General features: G+C 35.0%; 1 protein-coding gene across 7 annotated transcripts in view; it reads left to right on the forward strand.

Annotated features, from left to right (window-relative positions):
* The window catches only part of tox2 (TOX high mobility group box family member 2), a 135,745-nt gene that overhangs the window by 93,829 nt on the left and 14,922 nt on the right, over nt 1-26,994 (forward strand). For 5 of the 7 annotated variants that reach the window (XM_082136415.1, XM_082136414.1, XM_082136417.1 and 2 more), the window contains 2 exons: nt 17,350-17,583; nt 22,866-23,096. In XM_082136415.1, coding sequence (XP_081992541.1) covers nt 17,350-17,583; nt 22,866-23,096 — 465 coding nt within the window. The remainder of the gene's footprint in view (nt 1-17,349; nt 17,584-22,865; nt 23,097-26,994) is intronic. The other 2 variants (XM_082136420.1, XM_082136419.1) reach the window with 1 other exon arrangement.

A 26,994-nucleotide genomic window follows, 5' to 3' on the forward strand; every position in this document is an offset into this window, starting at 1 on the left:
CTGCCTCCAGGCTTCTTTTCTCATTAGATGTAGAAGAAATGTTCTGTCTTTCTGCCTGTTCCATGTGTTGATACGGCCGTCTCTCTTCTTCCAAAAGCCATTTCAGAGCTGTCATGTCAAACTCAGACTTCAGCCCAAACAAGATGAGGTCGGGAAATATATACGCTCCGTTCCAAAACCTAGTGCGCTGCCTGGCTGGCTAAATAGGCAGCTGCCTGCTAAGGGCTCATTCACATAGTGCTTTATAATTGTTGTCTCAGGCCTTCGCATCAGCTCTTGCTGCTCATGTTCAGAATGGAATACTAGCGCACTGCATACTACACAGTGCACACTACATACTGCATACTACACAGTGCACACTACATACTGCATACTACACAGTGCACACTACATACTGCATACTACACAGTGTACACTGCATATGGCATACTACACAGTGTACACTACATACTGCATACTACACAGTGTACACTGCATATGGCATACTACACAGTGTACACTGCATACTGCATACTACACAGTGCACACTACATACGGCATACTACACAGTGCACACTACATACGGCATACTACACAGTGCACACTACATACGCCATACTACACAGTGCACACTACATACAGCATACTACACAGTGCACACTACATACTACACAGTGCACACTACATACTGCATACTACACAGTGCACACTACATACTACACAGTGCACACTACATACAGCATACTACACAGTGCACACTACATACAGCATACTACACAGTGCACACTACATACTATACAGTGCACACTACATACTACACAGTGCACACTACATACTGCATACTACACAGTGCACACTACATACTACACAGTGCACACTGCATACCATTATGTATGATACACAGTTGTCATGTGACCTCAAAATTATTTTATATTTTAATTATTTTACATTTAGCATTAAAATGATTGTTCTTTTCCAATTTATTACATTTAAATACTTTTAATTTACACTGATTTTATTTTAAAAATGATCGAAGTTCAATTATTATGTTCTATATTAATTTACATTTACATTTTACATTTTTACTAAAATATAAAAAAATAAAAAATAACGTTTGTTTTGCATTAGCTTTTTATTTTTATATTTTCAGTTTTCATTTTAGTAAGTGCTTTTGCCATTGTTATTATTATTATTATTTCTTTACATAAATTTTTTTCAAATCTTTTAGTCATTTTAGTAGTTCAACTTATTTCAGTTAGTTTAAGCGTTTTAAGTTTAGCTCATTTATAATTCAATTTCAGAAAATAACTGTAATAATCTTAATTATTAGAGATAAATATTAGAGATAGTTAGAATTAAACTATTATGGATTCTCTCAATACTGAATGAAATACAAACATGTGTACGATCACCAGTTTTCTCGTGTTCTGTGCAGTGCATTCTGGGATTGGTCTCTCATTAGATTTTCTCAGTAGAATCTCTCAGTGTTGCTGTTTTAGATCAGCAGGGACGTCCTGTGATCGGTCTTTACACACTGACTGACTGACTGTCTTCAAATCTCTTCATTGTACAATAAGCCTGGTATGGTTTATCAGCTGTGTGATTACAGTGAGACGAAGCCTGTGTTGTGTCCCGCTGAGACAGTAAACCACTGACCGTCCTGTAGGTTTATAGTGTTAGCCTCATTACACACACACACACACACACACACACACACACACACACACACACACACACATAATCGCTGTGAACACGCCATGCAAGCGTCTCTGCTAAAGCCTTTGTTTGTTAGCTTGTTTGTCTAGTTTGTTTGTTTTTCCTCATCTTGGTCACATTTTAAAGACGTACTGAGCGAAACCGCAGTGCATTTAATTAAAATAAATGCATGAAAGTGAATTTGTTGCTCTGTTTCGGATGAACACACGTGCACGCGTGGCGCTGTCGGGGCGGTAATGAACACGTAGAACTAGACCCTGCTAGTCTTTTAGAGGCGAAACGCTTCTCGTCGCTCCCCTCAGATTTACATCCCAGTTAATTGAATTGGAATATGATGCAATAAAACTGTCCCAGCCATGAAATAAAGGCCCAATCAAATTATTTCAATTGTTGCCTCCAGTCTCCTCCTCCTCCTCCTCCTCCTCCTAACATTAAGACCTTGTGAAAACTGAATTGGATTTCTGTGGTTTTCAGTTCATTCAGAGATGCGGGACGTTTATACGGGAAACCCTCGGACTTCAGATTATTTGACAACAATATTTCAGTTCTATCAGCTTATGTGACTCATTGTCAACCGTTAAAACAAGCACCGTTTGCATTTATTCACTAGGAGAACAATTATAAGGATTTTTACACACGTCTTGCTAAACAGGTTTTATTTTCATAGGAATTTTGACTTATTGATGGATTTTATGTGCTTAATAGTGAGTGCTTATCATCTCTGAGGTTGCAAATGAATGTTTGCATAAAATCATATCAAAATTTTAGTTTTCGTCTTTCTCTTCTGTGACAAAAAAAAATGTATCAGTGTTTCTTGAGCAGCAAATCATCATATTAGAATGATTTCTGAAGGATCATGTGACACTGAAGACTGGAGTAATAATGCTGAAAATTCAGCTTTGATCACAGGATATAAATGACATTTTACAATATATTCACATAGAAAACAGCTATTTTGAATTGTAATAATATTTCACTATTTTAACTGTATTTTTGATCACATAAATCCAGCCTTGGTGAGCATAAAAGACAAAAACCAAATGAAAACCCAAACTTTTGACATATTTTTAGTTCTTTGAGTTCTTAAAAAAAAATGCATTGGCGTTGGGTCACACGGAGATTGCTAGTGAATTTCACAAATAAAAACTTGAAATTTGAAAATATTTTAAGTTTCGACCAATAAAAGCAGTCAATAGAAAAAGAAAAAGAAAATAATTTCAAAAGTGACAGTAAAGACGATTCTATTTCAATTAAATGCTGTTCTTTAGAATCCTGAAGATAATAATAATATTTCAAAAAATTTTACTGTATTTTTGATCACATAAATCCAGCCTTGGTGAGCATAAAAGACAAAAACAAAATGAAAACCCAAACTTTTGACATATTTTTAGTTCTTTGAGTTCTTCAAGAAAATGCATTGGTGTTGGGTCACACAGAGATTGCAAGTGAATTTCACAAATAAAACATGAAATTTGAAAATATTTGAAGTTTCGACCGATAAAAGCAGTCTAGAGCACAGAGCTGTAATGCATTGTGAGAGCAGGTTGTGTGAGATCTCTGAGGTAAAGCTGATAACAGTGCTGATGAATGAGGCATGGAAAGCCCGTGCTGATCTGTGATCTGTGTGTGAGTGTGTGTGTTGTGAATGGAGCCGCTCTGTGATGTGGTGTGTTGAGGTTTTACTTCAGCTCGGAGTTCAAAGACCAGCGCTTTGTAACCGTCTTTCATTTCCACGGGCTCTCAGAGATGAAACTCGCACGTCTTCGGGGAGGACAGGTTGCGTTTGCTTACAGATTTAACCAGCGCTTGATTTATAAATTGGCCGCCTTATTAGCACCCGGAGCGTTGTTGTAAATGACCCCCACGGGCATCGGGCGAGAGATTCAGAGAGCGAGATGTGCCGGGTTTCATGTTCTGCCCTCGAGGCGAACGAGGAGTCGCGGTGAGGGCAGATCTCGATGAGATTCCCCCCCGCCCGCGTGTTTACGGCTCCAGCACGAGAGATCCGTCTCCGACGCTCGGCTAATTAAAGCTGCCATGGCCGCGAGCCTGCCGGGATAATGTTCTATTATTATAGTCATTTGTTTCAATTAACCGCTCTGTGATTTTACAATAGCAACTGTGAACCTGCGTGGAGTGAGCCATCACTCCCAACAAGATGTCTTCAATCAGAGGCAGCGGGCGAGAGAGATCGCTTACCCATCATGCCTTGTGCTTCGGGACCCGTTTTACACTGGGCATCAGAATCACTTACAATACTGAACAATACTGTACTGAATACAACACAGAATCACTTATAATACTGAACAATACTGTACCGAATACAACACAGAATCACTTACAATACTGAACAATACTGTACTGAATACAACACAGAATCACTTACAATACTGAACAATACTGTACTGAATACCACACAGAATCACTTACAATACTGAACAATACTGTACTGAATACCACACAGAATCACTTACAATACTGAACAATACTGTACTGAATACCACACAGAATCACTTATAATACTGAACAATACTGTACCGAATACAACACAGAATCACTTACAATACTGAACAATACTGTACTGAATATAACACAGAATCACTTACAATACTGAACAATACTGTACTGAATACCACACAGAATCACTTACAATACTGAACAATACTGTACTGAATATAACACAGAATCACTTACAATACTGAACAATACTGTACTGAATACCACACAGAATCACTTACAATACTGAACAATACTGTACTGAATACCACACAGAATCACTTATAATACTGAACAATACTGTACTGAATACAACACAGAATCACTTACAATACTGAACAATACTGTACTGAATACAACACAGAATCACTTATAATACTGAACAATACTGTACTGAATACCACACAGAATCACTTATAATACTGAACAATACTGTACCGAATACAACACAGAATCACTTACAATACTGAACAATACTGTACTGAATACCACACAGAATCACTTACAATACTGAACAATACTGTACTGAATACAACACAGAATCACTTATAATACTGAACAATACTGTACTGAATCCCACACAGAATCACTTACAATACTGAACAATACTGTACTGAATACCACACAGAATCACTTATAATACTGTACTGAATACAACACAGAATCACTTATAATACTGAACAATACTGTACTGAATACAACACAGAATCACTTATAATACTGAACAATACTGTACTGAATACAACACAGAATCACTTATAATACTGAACAATACTGTACTGAATACAACACAGAATCACTTATAATACTGAACAATACTGTACTGAATACAACACAGAATCACTTATAATACTGTACTGAATACAACACAGAATCACTTATAATACTGAACAATACTGTACTGAATACAACACAGAATCACTTATAATACTGAACAATACTGTACTGAATACCACACAGAATCACTTATAATACTGAACAATACTGTACTGAATATAACACAGAATCACTTATAATACTGTACTGAATACAACACAGAATCACTTATAATACTGAACAATACTGTACTGAATACAACACAGAATCACTTATAATACTGAACAATACTGTACTGAATACAACACAGAATCACTTATAATACTGAACAATACTGTACTGAATACCACACAGAATCACTTATAATACTGTACTGAATACAACACAGAATCACTTATAATACTGAACAATACTGTACTGAATACAACACAGAATCACTTACAATACTGAACAATACTGTACTGAATACCACACAGAATCACTTATAATACTGTACTGAATACAACACAGAATCACTTATAATACTGAACAATACTGTACTGAATACAACACAGAATCACTTATAATACTGAACAATACTGTACTGAATACAACACAGAATCACTTATAATACTGAACAATACTGTACTGAATACCACACAGAATCACTTATAATACTGTACTGAATACAACACAGAATCACTTATAATACTGAACAATACTGTACTGAATACAACACAGAATCACTTATAATACTGAACAATACTGTACTGAATACCACACAGAATCACTTATAATACTGAACAATACTGTACTGAATACCACACAGAATCACTTATAATACTGTACTGAATACAACACAGAATCACTTATAATACTGAACAATACTGTACTGAATACAACACAGAATCACTTATAATACTGAACAATACTGTACTGAATACCACACAGAATCACTTACAATACTGAACAATACTGTACTGAATATAACACAGAATCACTTATAATACTGAACAATACTGTACTGAATATAACACAGAATCACTTATAATACTGTACTGAATACAACACAGAATCACTTATAATACTGAACAATACTGTACTGAATACAACACAGAATCACTTATAATACTGAACAATACTGTACTGAATACAACACAGAATCACTTACAATACTGAACAATACTGTACTGAATATAACACAGAATCACTTATAATACTGAACAATACTGTACTGAATACCACACAGAATCACTTATAATACTGTACTGAATACAACACAGAATCACTTATAATACTGAACAATACTGTACTGAATACAACACAGAATCACTTATAATACTGAACAATACTGTACTGAATACAACACAGAATCACTTACAATACTGAACAATACTGTACTGAATATAACACAGAATCACTTATAATACTGAACAATACTGTACTGAATACAACACAGAATCACTTATAATACTGAACAATACTGTACTGAATACCACACAGAATCACTTATAATACTGAACAATACTGTACTGAATATAACACAGAATCACTTATAATACTGAACAATACTGTACTGAATACAACACAGAATCACTTATAATACTGAACAATACTGTACTGAATACCACACAGAATCACTTACAATACTGAACAATACTGTACTGAATATAACACAGAATCACTTATAATACTGAACAATACTGTACTGAATACCACACAGAATCACTTACAATACTGTACTGAATACAACACAGAATCACTTATAATACTGAACAATACTGTACTGAATACCACACAGAATCACTTACAATACTGAACAATACTGTACTGAATACAACACAGAATCACTTATAATACTGAACAATACTGTACTGAATACCACACAGAATCACTTACAATACTGAACAATACTGTACTGAATACCACACAGAATCACTTACAATACTGAACAATACTGTACTGAATACAACACAGAATCACTTACAATACTGAACAATACTGTACTGAATATAACACAGAATCACTTATAATACTGAACAATACTGTACTGAATATAACACAGAATCACTTACAATACTGAACAATACTGTACTGAATATAACACAGAATCACTTATAATACTGAACAATACTGTACTGAATACAACACAGAATCACTTACAATACTGAACAATACTGTACTGAATACAACACAGAATCACTTACAATACTGAACAATACTGTACTGAATACCACACAGAATCACTTACAATACTGAACAATACTGTACTGAATACAACACAGAATCACTTATAATACTGAACAATACTGTACTGAATACCACACAGAATCACTTATAATACTGAACAATACTGTACTGAATACCACACAGAATCACTTATAATACTGAACAATACTGTACTGAATACAACACAGAATCACTTATAATACTGAACAATACTGTACTGAATACCACACAGAATCACTTATAATACTGAACAATACTGTACTGAATACAACACAGAATCACTTATAATACTGAACAATACTGTACTGAATACCACACAGAATCACTTACAATACTGAACAATACTGTACTGAATATAACACAGAATCACTTACAATACTGAACAATACTGTACTGAATACAACACAGAATCACTTACAATACTGAACAATACTGTACTGAATACAACACAGAATCACTTATAATACTGAACAATACTGTACTGAATATAACACAGAATCACTTACAATACTGAACAATACTGTACTGAATACAACACAGAATCACTTATAATACTGAACAATACTGTACTGAATACAACACAGAATCACTTACAATACTGAACAATACTGTACTGAATACAACACAGAATCACTTATAATACTGAACAATACTGTACTGAATATAACACAGAATCACTTATAATACTGAACAATACTGTACTGAATATAACACAGAATCACTTATAATACTGAACAATACTGTACTGAATACCACACAGAATCACTTACAATACTGAACAATACTGTACTGAATACAACACAGAATCACTTATAATACTGAACAATACTGTACTGAATACAACACAGAATCACTTACAATACTGAACAATACTGTACTGAATACAACACAGAATAACTTACAATACTGAACAATACTGTACTGAATACAACACAGAATCACTTATAATACTGAACAATACTGTACTGAATACAACACAGAATCACTTACAATACTGAACAATACTGTACTGAATACAACACAGAATCACTTACAATACTGAACAATACTGTACTGAATACCACACAGAATCACTTACAATACTGAACAATACTGTACTGAATACCACACAGAATCACTTACAATACTGAACAATACTGTACTGAATACAACACAGAATCACTTATAATACTGAACAATACTGTACTGAATACAACACAGAATCACTTACAATACTGAACAATACTGTACTGAATACCACACAGAATCACTTACAATACTGAACAATACTGTACTGAATACAACACAGAATCACTTATAATACTGAACAATACTGTACTGAATACCACACAGAATCACTTATAATACTGAACAATACTGTACTGAATACAACACAGAATCACTTATAATACTGAACAATACTGTACTGAATACCACACAGAATCACTTATAATACTGAACAATACTGTACTGAATACAACACAGAATCACTTACAATACTGAACAATACTGTACTGAATACCACACAGAATCACTTACAATACTGAACAATACTGTACTGAATATAACACAGAATCACTTACAATACTGAACAATACTGTACTGAATACAACACAGAATCACTTACAATACTGAACAATACTGTACTGAATACAACACAGAATCACTTATAATACTGAACAATACTGTACTGAATACCACACAGAATCACTTACAATACTGAACAATACTGTACTGAATATAACACAGAATCACTTACAATACTGAACAATACTGTACTGAATACAACACAGAATCACTTACAATACTGAACAATACTGTACTGAATACAACACAGAATCACTTATAATACTGAACAATACTGTACTGAATACAACACAGAATCACTTATAATACTGAACAATACTGTACTGAATACAACACAGAATCACTTATAATACTGAACAATACTGTACTGAATACAACACAGAATCACTTACAATACTGAACAATACTGTACTGAATACAACACAGAATCACTTATAATACTGAACAATACTGTACTGAATATAACACAGAATCACTTATAATACTGAACAATACTGTACTGAATATAACACAGAATCACTTATAATACTGAACAATACTGTACTGAATACCACACAGAATCACTTACAATACTGAACAATACTGTACTGAATACAACACAGAATCACTTATAATACTGAACAATACTGTACTGAATACAACACAGAATCACTTACAATACTGAACAATACTGTACTGAATACAACACAGAATAACTTACAATACTGAACAATACTGTACTGAATACAACACAGAATCACTTATAATACTGAACAATACTGTACTGAATACAACACAGAATCACTTACAATACTGAACAATACTGTACTGAATACAACACAGAATCACTTACAATACTGAACAATACTGTACTGAATACCACACAGAATCACTTACAATACTGAACAATACTGTACTGAATACCACACAGAATCACTTACAATACTGAACAATACTGTACTGAATACAACACAGAATCACTTACAATACTGAACAATACTGTACTGAATACAACACAGAATCACTTATAATACTGAACAATACTGTACTGAATACCACACAGAATCACTTATAATACTGAACAATACTGTACTGAATACAACACAGAATCACTTACAATACTGAACAATACTGTACTGAATACAACACAGAATCACTTATAATACTGAACAATACTGTACTGAATACAACACAGAATCACTTACAATACTGAACAATACTGTACTGAATACCACACAGAATCACTTACAATACTGAACAATACTGTACTGAATACCACACAGAATCACTTATAATACTGAACAATACTGTACTGAATACCACACAGAATCACTTACAATACTGAACAATACTGTACTGAATATAACACAGAATCACTTATAATACTGAACAATACTGTACTGAATACAACACAGAATCACTTATAATACTGAACAATACTGTACTGAATACAACACAGAATCACTTACAATACTGAACAATACTGTACTGAATACAACACAGAATCACTTACAATACTGAACAATACTGTACTGAATACAACACAGAATCACTTATAATACTGAACAATACTGTACTGAATACAACACAGAATCACTTATAATACTGAACAATACTGTACTGAATACAACACAGAATCACTTACAATACTGAACAATACTGTACTGAATACAACACAGAATCACTTACAATACTGAACAATACTGTACTGAATACCACACAGAATCACTTACAATATCTTTGGCATTAACAACTATATATAACAACAATACAGTCCCACATTGAAATGCAATGCATAAAAAAAAAAAAAAATGCATTGGTGTTGGTCACATGGAGATTGCTAGTGAATTTCACAAATATAACTGTGAAATTTTTTAATATTTTAAGTGTGACTGGATGCATGATCTTTGGCATTAACAACTTTATATAACAACAATACGTTCCCACGGTGAAATGCAATGCATTAAAAAAAATTGGGTGTAGAAACCCTTTTCACACAGAGATTGCTAGTGAATTGCACAAATAAAAACGTGAAATTTGACAATATTTTAAGTTTTATCTTTGGCGTTTACAACTAAGTGTCTATTTTGGTCAGTTGCATTTTGCACTTTTTTCTCTCTCGCTGTCAGACTCGTTTTACACCGGGCACCAGAATCACTTATAATACAGTCCCATGGTGAAATGCATTAAAAAAAATAGGTAGAGACCATTTTGACTCAGAGATTGCCAGTGAACTTCACAAATAAAACATGACATTTTTAAATATTTTGACTGGATGCATGATCTTTGGGCATTAACAACTATATATAACAATAATACGTTCCCACGGTGAAATGCAATGCATTAAAAAAAAATTGGTGTAGAAACCATTTCACACAGAGATTGCTAGTGAATTGCACAAATAAAAACGTGAAATTCGGAAATATTTCAAGTTTTATCTTTGGCGTTTACAACTAAGTGTCTATTTTGGTTAGTTGCATTTTGCACCTTTTTCCTCTCGCTGTCAGAACAGACCTGTGACCCATTTTAGGGTTGTGACCCACTAGTTGAGCACCAGTGGCCTAGATTCACTCTCATTGGCTGTGTTCAGAATGCACTATTGCAATATTTACTATTTTTGCATAATCTAATAAAGTCAGAAACATCACTGCAGGAATTACTTAGGATTTATTTGTTGCATTAGGAATGGAGGGGTCAAGTTGAACACATTGCATTGTGGGATACAGTATACAGTGTGCTCTTGTGGCGTATACTGCAAATTAAGTAGGCCATCCGCATGCAATCTGCAGAAGTGTGTATTCTGAACACAGAAACATAATATAAATGAATTATCACGTGGCCTGAACAATTGTCACATGAAGCAACACATATACAGTATGATTATTCTGGTGTAGTTATTTATGTCAGGTGGTTATACTGTCAATGCATGATGATAATTCAACTTTCTGGATCCTATTACATTGTCTTTATTGTCCTATTGCATGACACATGACGCACCCAGAAGCAGATCGTACATTAGATGATCTACTGTATTCAATGGCAGAAGAGTATGCATACTTATATCATTTGTGGATATATAACCTCAGATTCATAACAAGCATCTCTTGGGCCTGGGTTGAGGTCGGATTCGCAGACAATAGCGTTCAGATATCGCACGAGCTCGATGCGAAGCTCATTATTGGATGGCGGTTGTTATTTGGCTGTGATGAACAGCGAGTTCAAAGAACAGAGGAACAGGAAATGAAGTTTCTCTGCTGAATGAACAGAACGTTCTGTGAATTGGTGGTCAGGGTGTGGAACGAGTCTTAAATGCTTTCCGTTGCAAAAAACCTTTTTCTTAATCAGATGTTTTCTTTTTTTTTTTTTTTTGTGTGTTGTTTTCCAGTCACATTAAATATTAAGTGTTGCTGCCAGAGAAATTGAAAAAAAAAATCGTGGTTTCAAACAAGAAAATTATTCGCTAAAGTGAGAAAAACTTAAGCCTGACATGAAATAATAATAGTGATACATTTTATTTTTTATTTTTATGGAATCTTTAATTGAACCTTAAGACAAAAAAAACATATTTGTTTGCATCATATTTTATGCATTAGGCTTTTATGGCTCATATAGTCTGATATAGTGAGAATATGGAGGAAAAAAACAAACAGCTCAATTATATTCAGAGCAAAAATATTCAATTTATTCATATGGACAAAAAGTAAAATCAATAATGTAAATAAATGAGATTTTTATAACAGTATAGCATGCACTCAATATCTGCCAGTAATATGTCTTGGTAAGATTATAATTAAATGCTTAGTTTATGATCAAAGCTCTGTAGTTTTAAAACATATAATGCAATACAATGATGATTGACAGATGAACAAATAAACCTTCCTCAAAAGCCTGATGATCATATTTGACACTCATGATTTTTCAGTCCAGTTATTCTTACATTAACTTGATAAAAAATAAGTGCAGATTTCAGATCATAAAGACACGTGAAGCAAGAGCTGAAGTACAATTAAACTAAAAGACTTTTCCTCGCTAAACCAGTGTAAACTGTCGATCAGAGACAGAAGCACTGCAGGAGATCGAGTGTGACATGTTCTTGATCATGTGGATCATTTAGAGGCCTTAGAAATGCATACGCAATGCACTGTAAATCATTCGCGTCTATGAATATGATATCTCAGTCTGAGCCGTAACCAGACACCCCCCATCAAGGTTTATACTATTTAGCAATTAGCATACAGTACCTATGGCAACCAGTAACCTTTGTGAGTCTGTTTCATGATGTTTGTACAGCCATCCAGCCTGCTTTATATAGCCTGAACACATGACTATTAGAGAGAGCAGAGCAGGCTTTCTCTTTCACTCTCCCTTATTGATCAATCTCTCTCTCTCTCTCTCTCTCTCTCTCTCTCTCTGCAAACAGACAGCATTGCAAACAAATATTCAATATGTCATCTAAATGTGCAGTAAGCAGCCTGCAGACAATATATTGTTTGTTTAACAATTCACGCCGACTGCTTTGTCTAAATTGACAGTAAAGAGAGAAGTCGTTTGCTGAAGGTGCACGTCTTTATTCTTTTGATTATAACCGTGACTCCAAATAAATTGAAAGCAAATGTGGTTTGGAATAACAGGGCCGGCCACGCTCTCACAAAACACTCGCTCGTTTGCCGATTTCGTTCGCTTAGAATTGCTTATTTTAATGTGAAATGTGAGAGCAATGGCTGTAGAAAATAATAAAAGTCTAATGTTAAAATAAGAGATGAAACGGTACAGTAGACTCTGTTTAAATACTGATGAAAACATCTCTTTCCATGCATGCTTTTTAATATATCCTTTTCTACAGATCTGAGTTTGATCTGTGTGTGTTTGTTATTGCTGTTATTTAACATTAGTTAATGCATGTGCTATAGTATCTTTGTTGGAGTTAGTTAGTGTAATAAAAGCACAACTGTTGACTATCAAACATTGATAGTTCATGTTAGCTCAGGTCCATTAAATAATCTTTACAGACACTAGTCAATGTATTAGTTGATATTAATTAACACTAACTAAGATTAATAAATGTTTTAAGGGCCGTTCACACCAAGAACGATAACTTTAACAATGATGATATAGATCCGCACACCACAACTATAACGGCACAGAGAAACGATATAGTCGAAATCAGTTTCAGAAAGATTTTTCCAGCTGATGAATAATTAAAACTCTGACAGCCAATCAGAATCAATCCTGCTTTTAAGAGCTCAAGTATTTAAAGCGACAGACGACAAAACTGCAGCGCTTCGTATAAACCGAACGCTGATTTATTAATCGTTATAGTTATCGTTCTTGGTGTGAACAGACCTTTAGAAGCATTTTTAATTGTTAGTTAATATAAGCACATGTATTTAACTAATGTTAATGAACAGAACCTTATTGTAAAGTGTTACCGATGAGCTAAACTAAAAATGCTTTATTTTTGATGAGTTTTATTTTAAAGGTAATACTTTTACTGAGGTAATTCATTATTTCTACGTTACAATAATTCATATTATCACAGAAGTACTGGGATAAAAGGTTATAGTTCGGATGTAAATACTGATGTCTACGATAGTGATTAAAATATAGTAAATCACCTTTTGAAAGTAACATGGTGCTTCAAATAAACTATTGTATCATTACATCGTTACACCAGTAGGTGGCGACAAGTGACTGTTAAAATGCATTCGTCATTGAATCATTCATTCAAGAGATTCGTTCAAAAGACACTGATTCATCCAGTAATGAAACAAGTGAAGTATTTATGAGTGAGTCGTTGAATCAATCATTCAAGAGATTCGTTCAAAAAACGCTGATTCATCCAGTAATGAAACAACGGAATTATTCATGAGTGAGTCATTGAATCAAACATTCAAGAGATTCGTTCAAAAAACACTGATTCATCCAGTAATGAAACAAGTGAAGTATTTATGAGTGAGTCGTTGAATCAATCATTCAAGAGATTCGTTCAAAAAACGCTGATTCATCCAGTAATGAAACAAGTGAATTATTCATGAGTGAGTCATTGAATCAATCACTCAATCCTGTTTTTACTAAGAGTAATTAAACATTTTAAATAGACTGCAGCAATTAACATTTTGTCAGAACCTCTAGCAAATGACATGTTCATTTGTTTAGTTGTCGGTTCAGAATTGTGGGAGGACGTTTTTTGAAGCAAAATAAATAAATAAAAATAGCAATTTATACAGAATAGTGCAGCTCTAATCTATGCAAATGGGTATTTTGTTGAGCTTTCCTGAGAATTTCATCTGGTTGTGTATTTGGCAGGTCCCTAAACAGAAAGAGAGATAAAACACAGTTAATCGTGTGCATTTTTCTCATTGTATTATTATTATTTTTTTTTTTTGCACAGCCTTTTCTCAGCGAGAAATGGGCCAGTAATTCGAGTCAACACTATTGAAATGATATTCAGAATTTCAAACGGGACGAGGGCGCTGCAATGATGCTTTGGAAACAAATACCATAAATTATTCAGCGAGCGAGCGAGAGAGAGAGAGAGAGAGAGAGAGAGAGAATAGACTATGATAGATTGGTGGTTTTCGCGGCTGACTGCGGAGTCGTCCCGGTACCTTTTGTCCCAACAAAGGTTCCAATCACAGAATTGGGCCGTAATATGAAAATTCGCTCAGTGAGCCCATTAGCCTCTCTCTCTCTCTCTCTCTCTCTCTCTCTCTCTCTCTCTCTCTCTCTCTCTCTCTCTCTCTCACAGTGAGCCCATTGCACTCTCTCTCTCTCTCTCTCTCTCTCTCTCTCTCATTCTCTCTCTCTCTCTCTGTGTTGTGCGCCCAGATTAAAGAAGAGGGTGATGCTCTTGGCCGGCAGCGGTTGCTATGGAAATGGGGTTGCCGTCGCTATGATAGGCCATTCATGTTTGATTAATTGGTTTTTCAATGCTTCTTGGTTTGTGAAAGCCCTTAAAGAGCAACTCCACGGAAAATGGAAAATTAATGGATTCTCTCTCTCTCTCTCTCTCTCTCTCTCCCCAACATTAAAGCTATTCGCTGCATTTGAAAATTGAACTAATGGTGTTGCTGAAATTTGATTTGAGGTTGGAGGTTGTGTTTGGGCCGCTTTTGGAGGGGCTGTTGAGTATTCGAGATCTGAAACGTCTAAATGAGGAAAGCCTTTGTTTCAGGTCTGCTTTTGTACCGACACTTTAGTAGGATGTCCTGTATATTCCAGGCTAATTCGACTGAGAGCTGCTCGCACCCCCTGAGTTTGTGGACTTCATGCATTTTTCTTGCTCTTTCATTTTAAATTTCGTCTATTAGCAAGTCTTGAGAGGTTAATTAGCACTATTACAAGCCCTCGCTAAGATCACAGCCGATACGGTAATGTTTACTCTGCCCAGACCTCTCTGACTTCATGAATCATTTTAAAAGCACACACAGTTGATGTTTAATTCAGCTCAACTCGTGAATGTTGCATGGAGCTAATAAAATGCAAGTTCATCAACTTTCTCTATTTCTCTTTCTTTTTGATTCGTGGCTGGCTAAGTATTCCCATTTATGTGTAAATGAATACATCCGTTCGCAGTCCTGCCGTCGACATCCGCTCACATCTCCTGATGAGATGCTTTTTGAAGAGCAGCCACGGAAATGAAACATGGTGAAATATTAAAATACAAGAGTTACAGATGCTCAGTTTGAGAGGATTCTGGGATTTGAGGGAAATTAGAACCGTTGCGTTTTTGTTTTAGCAAATTAACTAACTAACTTAATTTAGCATTGCCTGGTTTGAAAAAGAGGATTTGTATCTTTTTTTTGCATGGTATAAATGTACTAATGTATATAAAATAAAGGAGTTGCATCATTGCACAGTATTTCAGCATCTTATAAACCACACTCAGGTTTAACCAGGTGCAAAATGCACTTAAATACATTAAAATCTTAATGTACAGTTTTGAACCATGCAAATTGCATTTCGACCACAATTCGCTCTTCTGTATATACAGTAGATGTATATGCATTACTGTGTATGTGGTTATTTACTCAATTGTTTATGCATGTATGATTTATGTCTTATGTGGTGAATTCTTACTGTTGTTTTTAAGTGTCAAGTCATTAATGTGGTTGCTTTGGGATTCTTCCGGGTTGAGCGCCAATGGCGTTGTGGCTTTCTGAAGTAGCTTTGAAATTCATGCTGAGAGAAGTGCGGTTGATGACTTACAGTAAATGATGCTTATCTATCTAGATCACTCTCTAATCTGTTTATGATATAAGTCAGGCTGAAACTATGAAAGGACACTTTCAAAACCCCCAGGGTTCAGTTGCATTGCAATTTTTGCATAGCGTCGTATATCTACGGCCTCCTTAAATTAGGTTAATGCATTGATAAGAGCTTTGTTTTGTAGTCATCATAGAATTAACTTTCCTTAACCTTAACTAGACACCAATATTCAGACGTCTGCTTCAAAGGGTGAGGGAAGAAGCGAATATCTTTTTAAAGGGTCTCTGTAGAAGAGAAAAGACTAAAGGCGAACCGGCCTCAATTGGTTATTTCTTTTCAAAATTACTCGTAGTAAAGTCTGGTCTTCTTCTCTCACCCTAGATGCCGGCGTTTGCGGGGCAAGCGGGCAGTTATTACCCCCGTGCCCACCACAGCCCCATGCTAAACAGATCTGCCCGGATACTGCCCCACCCCATGAGCGCCCTGTCCCAGCTCAGCTCTCAGATTGGCCAAGGCTCCTTTACTCACGGTTCCCCATCATCGCCAGGAAGTCAGTCAGCCACGCCCTCCCCCTCAAGCTCCGCCCAGGAAGAGGAAGCGAAGTACCACTCAAAGGTACATCAACGTTTCCTGCAAAGATCTGGCGTTTCACTGAGCGATCGGCATGAAGTTGCACGTAACAGTAGAATGCAGCGCCGACTTATTCTTCCTCATGCATTTTCTCCTTAGAAAGACTTTACAATAACATTTCTTGGTAACACTTTATTTTACAGTGTCCTTGTTACGTATGTTACATGCACTTACCATAGCAGTAACAGTAAATTATGCATAATTACATGCAATTAACCAAATCATAAGCCTATCCTACATGTAGTTGCTTAATATTACTCAGCACTTAATTACAGTGTAACAATGACACCTTAAAATAAAGTGTAACCCATTTCTTAATGCATTTCTTCTTAGTTAACTTATGCTTGCTTAAAATAAGCAATATTAATTTATACACCTTGAAATGTTAAAAATATATGCAGAAATTGCTATTAACTGAGATTAATGCATGCTGTAAAATTATCGTTAGTTCATTGCATTAGCTTATTGTAAAGCATTAGAGATGGCTATCGATTTGTAGTCAATGATTGTAAGATTTACTCTAGATTTAAAAAATGTTTAGTCAGAAATTAATACTTTTATTCTGCATAAACACATCCAGTTGCTCAAAAGTGACAGTAAACATAAATGAATAAATGCTGTTCTTATGAACTTTCTATTCATCAAAAAATCGTGAAAAATAAAATAAATCAGGGTTTCCACAAAAATGTTCAACATCGATAATAATCATAAATGTTTCTTATGCATCAAATCATCATATTAGAATGATTTCTGAAGGATCATGTGACACTGAAGAATGGAGTAATGATGCTGAAAATTCAGCTTTGATCACAGGAATAAATTACACTTTACTATATATTCACATAGAAAACATCTGTTTTTAATTCTAATAATATCTCACAATTTTTCCTGTATTTTTTATCAAATAAATGCATCCTTGGTGACTTCTTTAAAAAACATGATAAAATCTTGCAGACCCACAAAGTGTTGCACGGCCACAAAAAAAAAAAAAAAAAAATTATTATAATAATTATTAAATTTTTTTGGCTACAGAATCATAAATCATCAGTGAATGACCTCAGAGCTCATGACAGGTCTGAAAGGTTTATATATTATGGAAAATAATGAATGTGATTCTGACTTCCGGAGCCATCTGTTGCGCGTTATAAAGGAGCATAAATGGCAGACGAGAGCTTTGAGAATAATTTCCTCTCTTTATTTAAAAGCAACTTCAGTGTGAATGTTTTCCGTGTGTCTCAATAGTGTTTACAAATCTCTGCATTTTAACTTCACATCTTGACGTCTTTTGTTCACTGTGATTTGCTGGCAAAAACATGTTTCTCTCTCTCTCTCTCTCTCACTCTCTCTCTCACTCTCACTCTCTATCCTTCTTTTCATTTTCATTGTCCCAGAAAACCAATTACTCCTGCTTGTCCGTCATCCTCTCCTTTTATTGGAAGTGTCAGTTTGAATTTAATTTGAATGTTGCATGTAATGCGCAGGCAGCTCGAAATCCCTCATTATCGCAACGCTGCATGCTTAATTGGATTGGAGAATACAAAGAGTGAATTAACTTACATGATGTTTAAATTGCATTGTTCTTCAGCGAGCTTATGGAAGAGTCCGGCCTAATGCAGCACAAAGCCCGGTGCAATTACACCTGGTCCGAGTAGATCTAAAGCCACTCTGTTTGTCAGTCAAAATAAGTCAGAAGTCTTTCAGTCGGCCGGGATTGTTGGTTCAATCCCTGTGGATTTTAATAATAATGCCGTCTGGACAAAGGCAACAATTAGCACATTTCATTCCCAGTGGTATTTCCTCTCTCGACACATACAAACACACGCTAATGCATTTAAACTCTGTGACACTGACACAAACACATTCATCCTGCCTTTAATTTTCCTCTGGAATGTGCCGTTGCGCTTATGGAGGACATGTGTGTTTGTTTACGCTTAATCAAATTAAATGTATATAAATCTGAAGCATTTAGAGGCCAGATTCCAATCTATTCCCAGAATGCATTACCTGTGTGTGTGTGTAATTGACATATGCTGTGTATATTCATGCACGTGTGAATGTGTGTGTTTTTGCACATTAATTGAATCCAGGAGTCTTTAGTTTGGAAATATGCAGCTGTGCACATGCATACACATATGAGACACGTTTGAGTATGCGAAAACACGTACAGTCATGCACATACTACTAGTGTATAACAAACTCTTTATCGTGTTACTCTCACGCACACAAACTCTCTTTCACATCAAACATTGAGCAGAACACTGAGAGCACACACTGCATTTGCTAAAGCAGCATAGACAAACTTCATAAACATTTCTGAGGTTTGTTATCGCCACAGTAAGACGAGAACTCGTGTAAAGTATGAGGAACGAGTGCACTGTACTACTGTACATGCTCAACATATTCACTATCCAGAGAAACATTGGACTGACGACATGTTTGGACTTGATTCAAATCAAAACCTCACTCTGCGTTTTCGACAGTTCGGAGAGAGACATATGCTCCAGTCAAATCACATATGAATATTTCTGGTATGAAATTTTATGAATTCATATTGAAAACATAGTTTTGGACATTAAGATTGTATATTTTCTGCGTTGATGTATTTCCTGTTGGAAGTTGAGTCTTATTTTGCAGAACAATTTATTGAACTAAAATTAAATTATTGTTAGTTAACTTTAAATAACATAAAATAAAAAAAATATTAATAAAATAAATTTATTAATAAAACATATATATATATATATATATATATATATATATATATATAATGTTATTATATATATATATACACATACATTAATATATTATTAAGTAATAATATAGTAGTATATATATAATAATATTATTATAATTTTATAATATTATAATAATACTTTCTTTTCTTCATAATTTAAAAAAAAACGACATAAAACTTTTAATAATATAATTTAAAAAAAAATAATTATATAGGCTATATATATATATTAAAGACTACTATAGTATTATAAAAGTCTAGTCTTTAGTGATTACTTTTTAATATTTTCATTCACTTTTTTCATTTTATTTTCCAAAATATATATGAAGAGTTCAGATGCAAAAGCCTCTAAATGCCATCTGAAATTTTCTCATACAATGATCATTTTTTATCAAGCTTGTGTATTTAAGTTCAGTAATTTCACTTAAATGACAATTAATAGGTAATCTTAATTGCCATTTAAGTGAAACTATTGAGTTTAAATATACAAGCTTGATAAAAATGATCATTCTATAAGAAAATGTCAGATGGCATTTAGAGGCTTTTGCATCTGAACTCTTCATATATATCTTGATATATTAAGTATATCTTTGAATAATTTAATAATAATATATTTAAATGTAATATTATATATTAACATATTAATATAAATTAATTAAGTAATATATTAATATATGTAATAATAGTATTTAGTCTTTAATATTTACTTTTTCATAATTTCAAAACACTACAATAACTTATATTTAATTATATATAAGATTGCATGATAAAACTTAATAATTATATAATTTGAATATATATTATATATATGTATACTTCAATATTAATATAAAAGTCTAGTCTTTAGTATTTACTTTTTAATATTTCATGTTTTATTTTCACATTAAAACAGAAATCAATAGCTTCTGAGTGATCACGTGCTAGTTTATGATTTCATTTGATCTTGAGACTCGTTCTGACTTTCACTAATGTTGTTTTGCGTGATCATCATCATGTAAATCACATGTAAAGTCAGACGTGAATGGAGATTTTAGCGCGGTCTGTTTTAATGGAGCATCAGCCAGTGATTCACGCTACATTTCCTCTCTCTTCAAATTAGTTTCTCTTTTTTGGTACATTGAAAACGCTGATGAGAGAGAATGATGTTATCTAACCATCAAGTTCTGCCCTAGAAACCTCGTTCACTCGTTTGCTTTAACTCTTCTGTGTTTTCTCTCCTGTTAAAGACAAAGATGTATTGTTCATCATTCTTTATTTCTCTCTCTCTCTGTCCGTATCCTCATTTCTACTCATTTAAATAATGGAATTGTGTTTCTATTTTAAATGCACAGTGGTTTTAGATGAAGAAACGCATATTAGTGTGCATCAGACATGAGATGATGCAGCACTGATTCAAATGGGATATTAACAACGTCTGCTGGACTCTCTGCATTAAGAAATCAATTTCAGCCGCAATGTTTGAGCGCTCAGAAGAGAGTCCATGAACTGTCAGAGTAGATTACAGCGCCGGCGCTTGACTGAAAGCATTCTGGAATCCAGTGCATCCCATTTTTATTTCATGATGTTTGCAGATAAAAGACAACCCGCATTTGCGTCGCCAAACATGCATGTGTGACTGGAACAGCAGTGCATGCTGGGAGATGTAGATGCACTTGAAGAACTCTTAGATATCATCAAACTACACATGCATTCAATATTTCATTTTCATTCTTTGCTCTTCAAGGAAACTGAACTAGAATGATTCCAGCACTGATTTGTAGCAAGGAAAGACTTTATCAATTGGCGATTGGCTAGTTTAGGTAGAAGGCGGGACTTATTTAGCCATATTGCGCAATGCACTTTTTCCCAATTCTTAAGTAATATGAGTGCAGTCTTTGTACAGTCAAACCAAAAATTATCCAGACACCAGATATCATTTTTGATATTTGTTTTACTACTGTGTGCAGGACACTATAGTTCATTTATGTAAGTGAGGAGAGCAAAATAAAGTAAACTGTGACATATTATACCCAATAATTCTTCATACAGTGACCACCAGTCAAAATTTGTGACCAAATATTTCTCGGACACTTTGACCTGATCATGTTTTGCTGAAGTGTTTTGTCTTTAATTGCTAATGCTCTTTTTACACACAGACTGAACAAAATGAAGCATTGCTTGGTGATTGGTTGAGCTAAACTGGTATTATCTAATTGTGTAGTTAAATTTAACAGCTGACAGATATTCAACATAATTCATGTGTGAGACAGTCTAACAGAAGGACGGACAAAACCAGGCAAATATCAGCTGAGTTCTGCTCATATTGTATTACCATTTTCTAAACTATAGCGAATAAACTGTGATAATGTGAGAAATGTTGAAGGTGTCTGAATTAATTTTGGTTTGACTGTATATCTTAGTCTTCGTTTGTAGTCATAATGTCTAAATGCAACATTGACTATTTGTGCACAAGAGTTTTTGCATTTGAGCTTCAGTCTTGTTGACGAGAGTAAATGCATCCCGACTCATTGGTGTTCTCTCTCTTCCTCTTCAGATCGCAGGAGAGAAGCGGCCCTCCTCTGACATGATGAAGCCCAAGCCCAAACCTCAGAAGAAGAAGAAGAAGAAGGACCCGAACGAGCCGCAGAAGCCCGTCTCAGCGTACGCTCTCTTCTTCAGGGACACTCAGGCCGCCATCAAGGGCCAAAACCCCAACGCCACCTTCGGGGACGTGTCCAAGATCGTGGCCTCCATGTGGGACAGTCTCGGAGAGGAACAGAAACAAGTCAGTAATTCTGGATGGATGGATGGATGGATGGATGTATGTATGGATGGATGTATGGATGGATGTATGGATGGATGGATGATTGGATGGATGGATGGATGGATGGATGATTGGATGGATGATTGGATGGATGGATGGATGGATGGATGGATGGATGGATGGATGGATGGATGGATGGATGGATGGATGGATGGATGGATGGATGGATGGATGGATGGATGGATGGATGGATGGATGGATGGATGGATGGATGGATGATTGGATGGATGGATGATTGGATGGATGGATGATTGGATGGATGGATGGATGGATGGATGGATGGATGGATGGATGGATGATTGGATGGATGGATGGATGGATGATTGGATGGATGGATGGATGATTGGATGGATGATATTTGGGATTGGAAAGATTTTTTAATGCTTTTCACCAAGGTTGCATTTATTTGATCAAAAATACATAAACAATTTTGAAATATTATTAGAATGTAAATTTCTCTAAGTGAATATATAGTAAAGTGTAATTTATTCCTGTGATCAAAGCTGAATTTTCAGCATCATTACTCCAGTCTTCAGTGTCACATGATCCTTCACAAATCACTCTAATATGATGATTTGAAAACATTTCTGATTATTATCAATGTTGAAAAAAGATTCATATTTTTTGTGGAAACCGTGATCAATTTAATGCATCCTTCCTGAATAATGTTTATTTTTCAAACGGATTTGTATATACAGGTAGACAGAAGATTTTTAAGTGTTTATTTGAGTGATTCTCCAGTAGGTATTGATGTGCAGGAGAATACGTGTGTGTGTGTGTGTGTGTGTGTGTCAGTAATGAGCTGTGCATGAGCTCGACTGAGATGTGTGTGTGTGTGTGTGTGTATGTGTGTGTGTGTGTGTGTGTGTGTGTGAGATGGCCGCTGTATTTTTAGCATATCCTCCATAACACACGGCTGCTATTGCATGTCAAATAAGAGCACCTGCCTCCGTGACAGAGAGAGAGAGCGCGTTCACGACTGATATTCTCTCGCTCGCTCTCCTTTTCTCTTTCTCTGAGAGCTGCTGTGTCCTTTTATTTGCAGTTAATTTTTGCCTCCTTCACTCTCCCCTCTTCACCATGAATCTTCATTTTGCTGCTGACACCCTTGAATGTGAATTCCTCATTTCCTGGGCTCTTTTTATTTATATCTGTTGCCTGGTGATTCGATCATGCTGAGAATACGAGATTAGCCATCACCCGGCGCCCTTCAATTCCCCCTCAAGGACATCTGCTCTCACAAATGTTATTGTTTGTGCATTTTAACCCTTCGTTCGCTGGAAAACTCCAGGCTTGGTTTTGGTTTTTCTTCACAAATTCCTAGCATAATAAGGCTTGTCCTTGGGCGGCGGCGTCTGTTTGTTGTGTTTATTTACTGGGATAACAAGGTGACTCTTTCTCTCAGTTGGGAAGGGATTGTTTCTTCGTGACTCGACTCGACGCATCTGTTCTGTGTCGCCGGAGCTGATGAGGTCATGTGTCCCCGAGGTGCGTTTAATTCGCTGATTAGCGCTGGTTATGTCATCTTTCGCTGAGATCATCACCTGCTACTAACGTCTGGCCCGACTGGACGTGTGGAAAGGCAAAGTTTTACACTTCGGCTCTGTTTCAATCCCTAGCGAGCCGCCTAACCGGACAGCATGCTCATGCATCTATTATCCATCCGTCAATCCAATAATGAATTAATTCAGTGTGTTACTTGATGTTTTATTGAAGTTATTTGCTACATTTAGTTTCTGTTTTAGTAACTTTTTTTTTCAAAATAGGCTTTACATTCCCCATTATTATGAAATTTTGTACACTTTTTTTATGTAGAAATATGTCCAGATATATTTATGGACACTTCTCCCACACTTCAAACTTAATAAAAAAACCAAAACATTTTAAATAATGATTAACTATTAATTTTTGTAAAAAAATATTTTTGCATTGTGATATTACCATTAAAATGTAGCACCCCCTCCCTCAAATTCTCACTACTGTAATGTGAAGAAAAATTTAATATTATTCAAATTGTATTAAAAGTAGAAATGCTTATATATAATGGAAGCAATGGTTTAATTACCTTTTATTAATGCTGATTTAAATAAAGTTAATTGAATTCCAGTATTTCTTCTAAGGGTGTATGCGATGAGCTTCAGTGCTCATATTAATCTTGCACAACATTATGTTTCCCATCCTCAAAGCGCAGTATTGTGTGACGAGAGCGGAGTGGGAGGAGTCATGAGCCGCCGCTCTGATAGGGCCATTAGTGGATGATTGATAGGCCTCTGCTCCAATAGATGACTGTCATTTCTTTTAGTGATGGCCCTGACCTGTCAGTCATGTGAATGATGAATATGTTAAATGATGTAGAACCGCGGTGACTGAACAGGCATAATTCCAGCCGCCCTCTCAACCGCAGGCAATAAGCCCTCATTCCCTAACATTTATTTACTGCTTAGAGAAGCTCCAGAGCTCCAGTCACACCCCGTTCATTAAAGAGCGGCTCTGCTCTTCTGCACACACACAAACACGGCACACTGGCTTTATACACTTTATGTTTTGGATTTATATATATATACACACATACATACAATACACATACATACATATATATATATATATATATATATATACACACACATATACTGTATATGTTTTTTTTTATACACATATACTGTTACTTTTTTTCACTAAATCTCAAGAACATTTCCAGATATATTCTAGACACGTACTTCATATTTCATAAAAAAAAAATTAAATAAACATTAACATTACCACTTTTTGCATTGTAACATTTTCATGCAAATTTGACACACACACACCCACACATTTTATTTTAGTATTATTTTTTGTTTTGTTTAGATATTTTACTTTTTTACTTTGTATTTTATGCATAAATCTCAAGAACTTTTTTTTTTTGTATGTTAAAATGTATATATATAATATATTTTACTTTTTTTTTTTAAAACAATCTCAAGAACATACATATATATATTCCATTCCATATAAATTCCGGATATATTCCAGACATACTTCACATAACTTTTATTTTTTATTTTAAATAGAGATTGACCATTACCCATTTGTTTGCATTGAAATATTATTATCATGACAATTTTTTATGCATAAATCTCAAAAATATGTCCAGATTTATTTCTGGACACTTCTCCCACACTTCACATTTAATAATAAATTAAATAAAAATTATCATTAAAATGTATCACCCCCTCCCCCAAATTCTTGTTACTGAAATGTAAAAAAAAAAAAAAAAGTAGAAGTGTTTATATATCATGGAAGCAATAGTTTAATCACCTTTTATTCATGCTGATTTAAATAAAGTTAATTGAATTCCAGTATTTTTTAGCATTCCGGTGATTGGAAACCTGAGGGTGTCACGTGACCCGGACATGATTTCATGTTTTCTTGTGCTTGTGTGTGTAATGATCTTGTTCTTTTGTGGGAATGTCACCGGAGCGTCGTCTCATTAATTATCAGGCTTTGCTCTTCTGGAAGGTCTGTGGGATCGTCCAGCACTAGATAATGACGTATCAAACTCAACTTGTGTTGTTTCTCATCCTGTCACTATCAGCGGCATCTCTGTTCTTCAGATTCACACAGAAATAAAGAGTTTTGACATCTTCTGTCTTCCCTTCAGCACGATATATCTCCCTCTCCCCTCCGGGTCTGAGCCCGTTCCCCGTGTCAGCGGGTCTCACGAGTTATTGTCTTCCATAATTAACCGGTTATCAAACAAGAACATTTCATTAAGGTACAATTACAGCTAATTCTGCGGGGGGGCGAGCGGCGTGTCACGATTAAGACACCAACACATGCTCCCGTTACTTCTAATTCATAGCGACCTGCTCCCTCTCTG

This window comes from Leuciscus leuciscus (genome assembly GCF_965113295.1).
Source record: "Leuciscus leuciscus genome assembly, chromosome: 14".
In the NCBI taxonomy this organism is placed as follows: domain Eukaryota; kingdom Metazoa; phylum Chordata; class Actinopteri; order Cypriniformes; family Leuciscidae; genus Leuciscus; species Leuciscus leuciscus.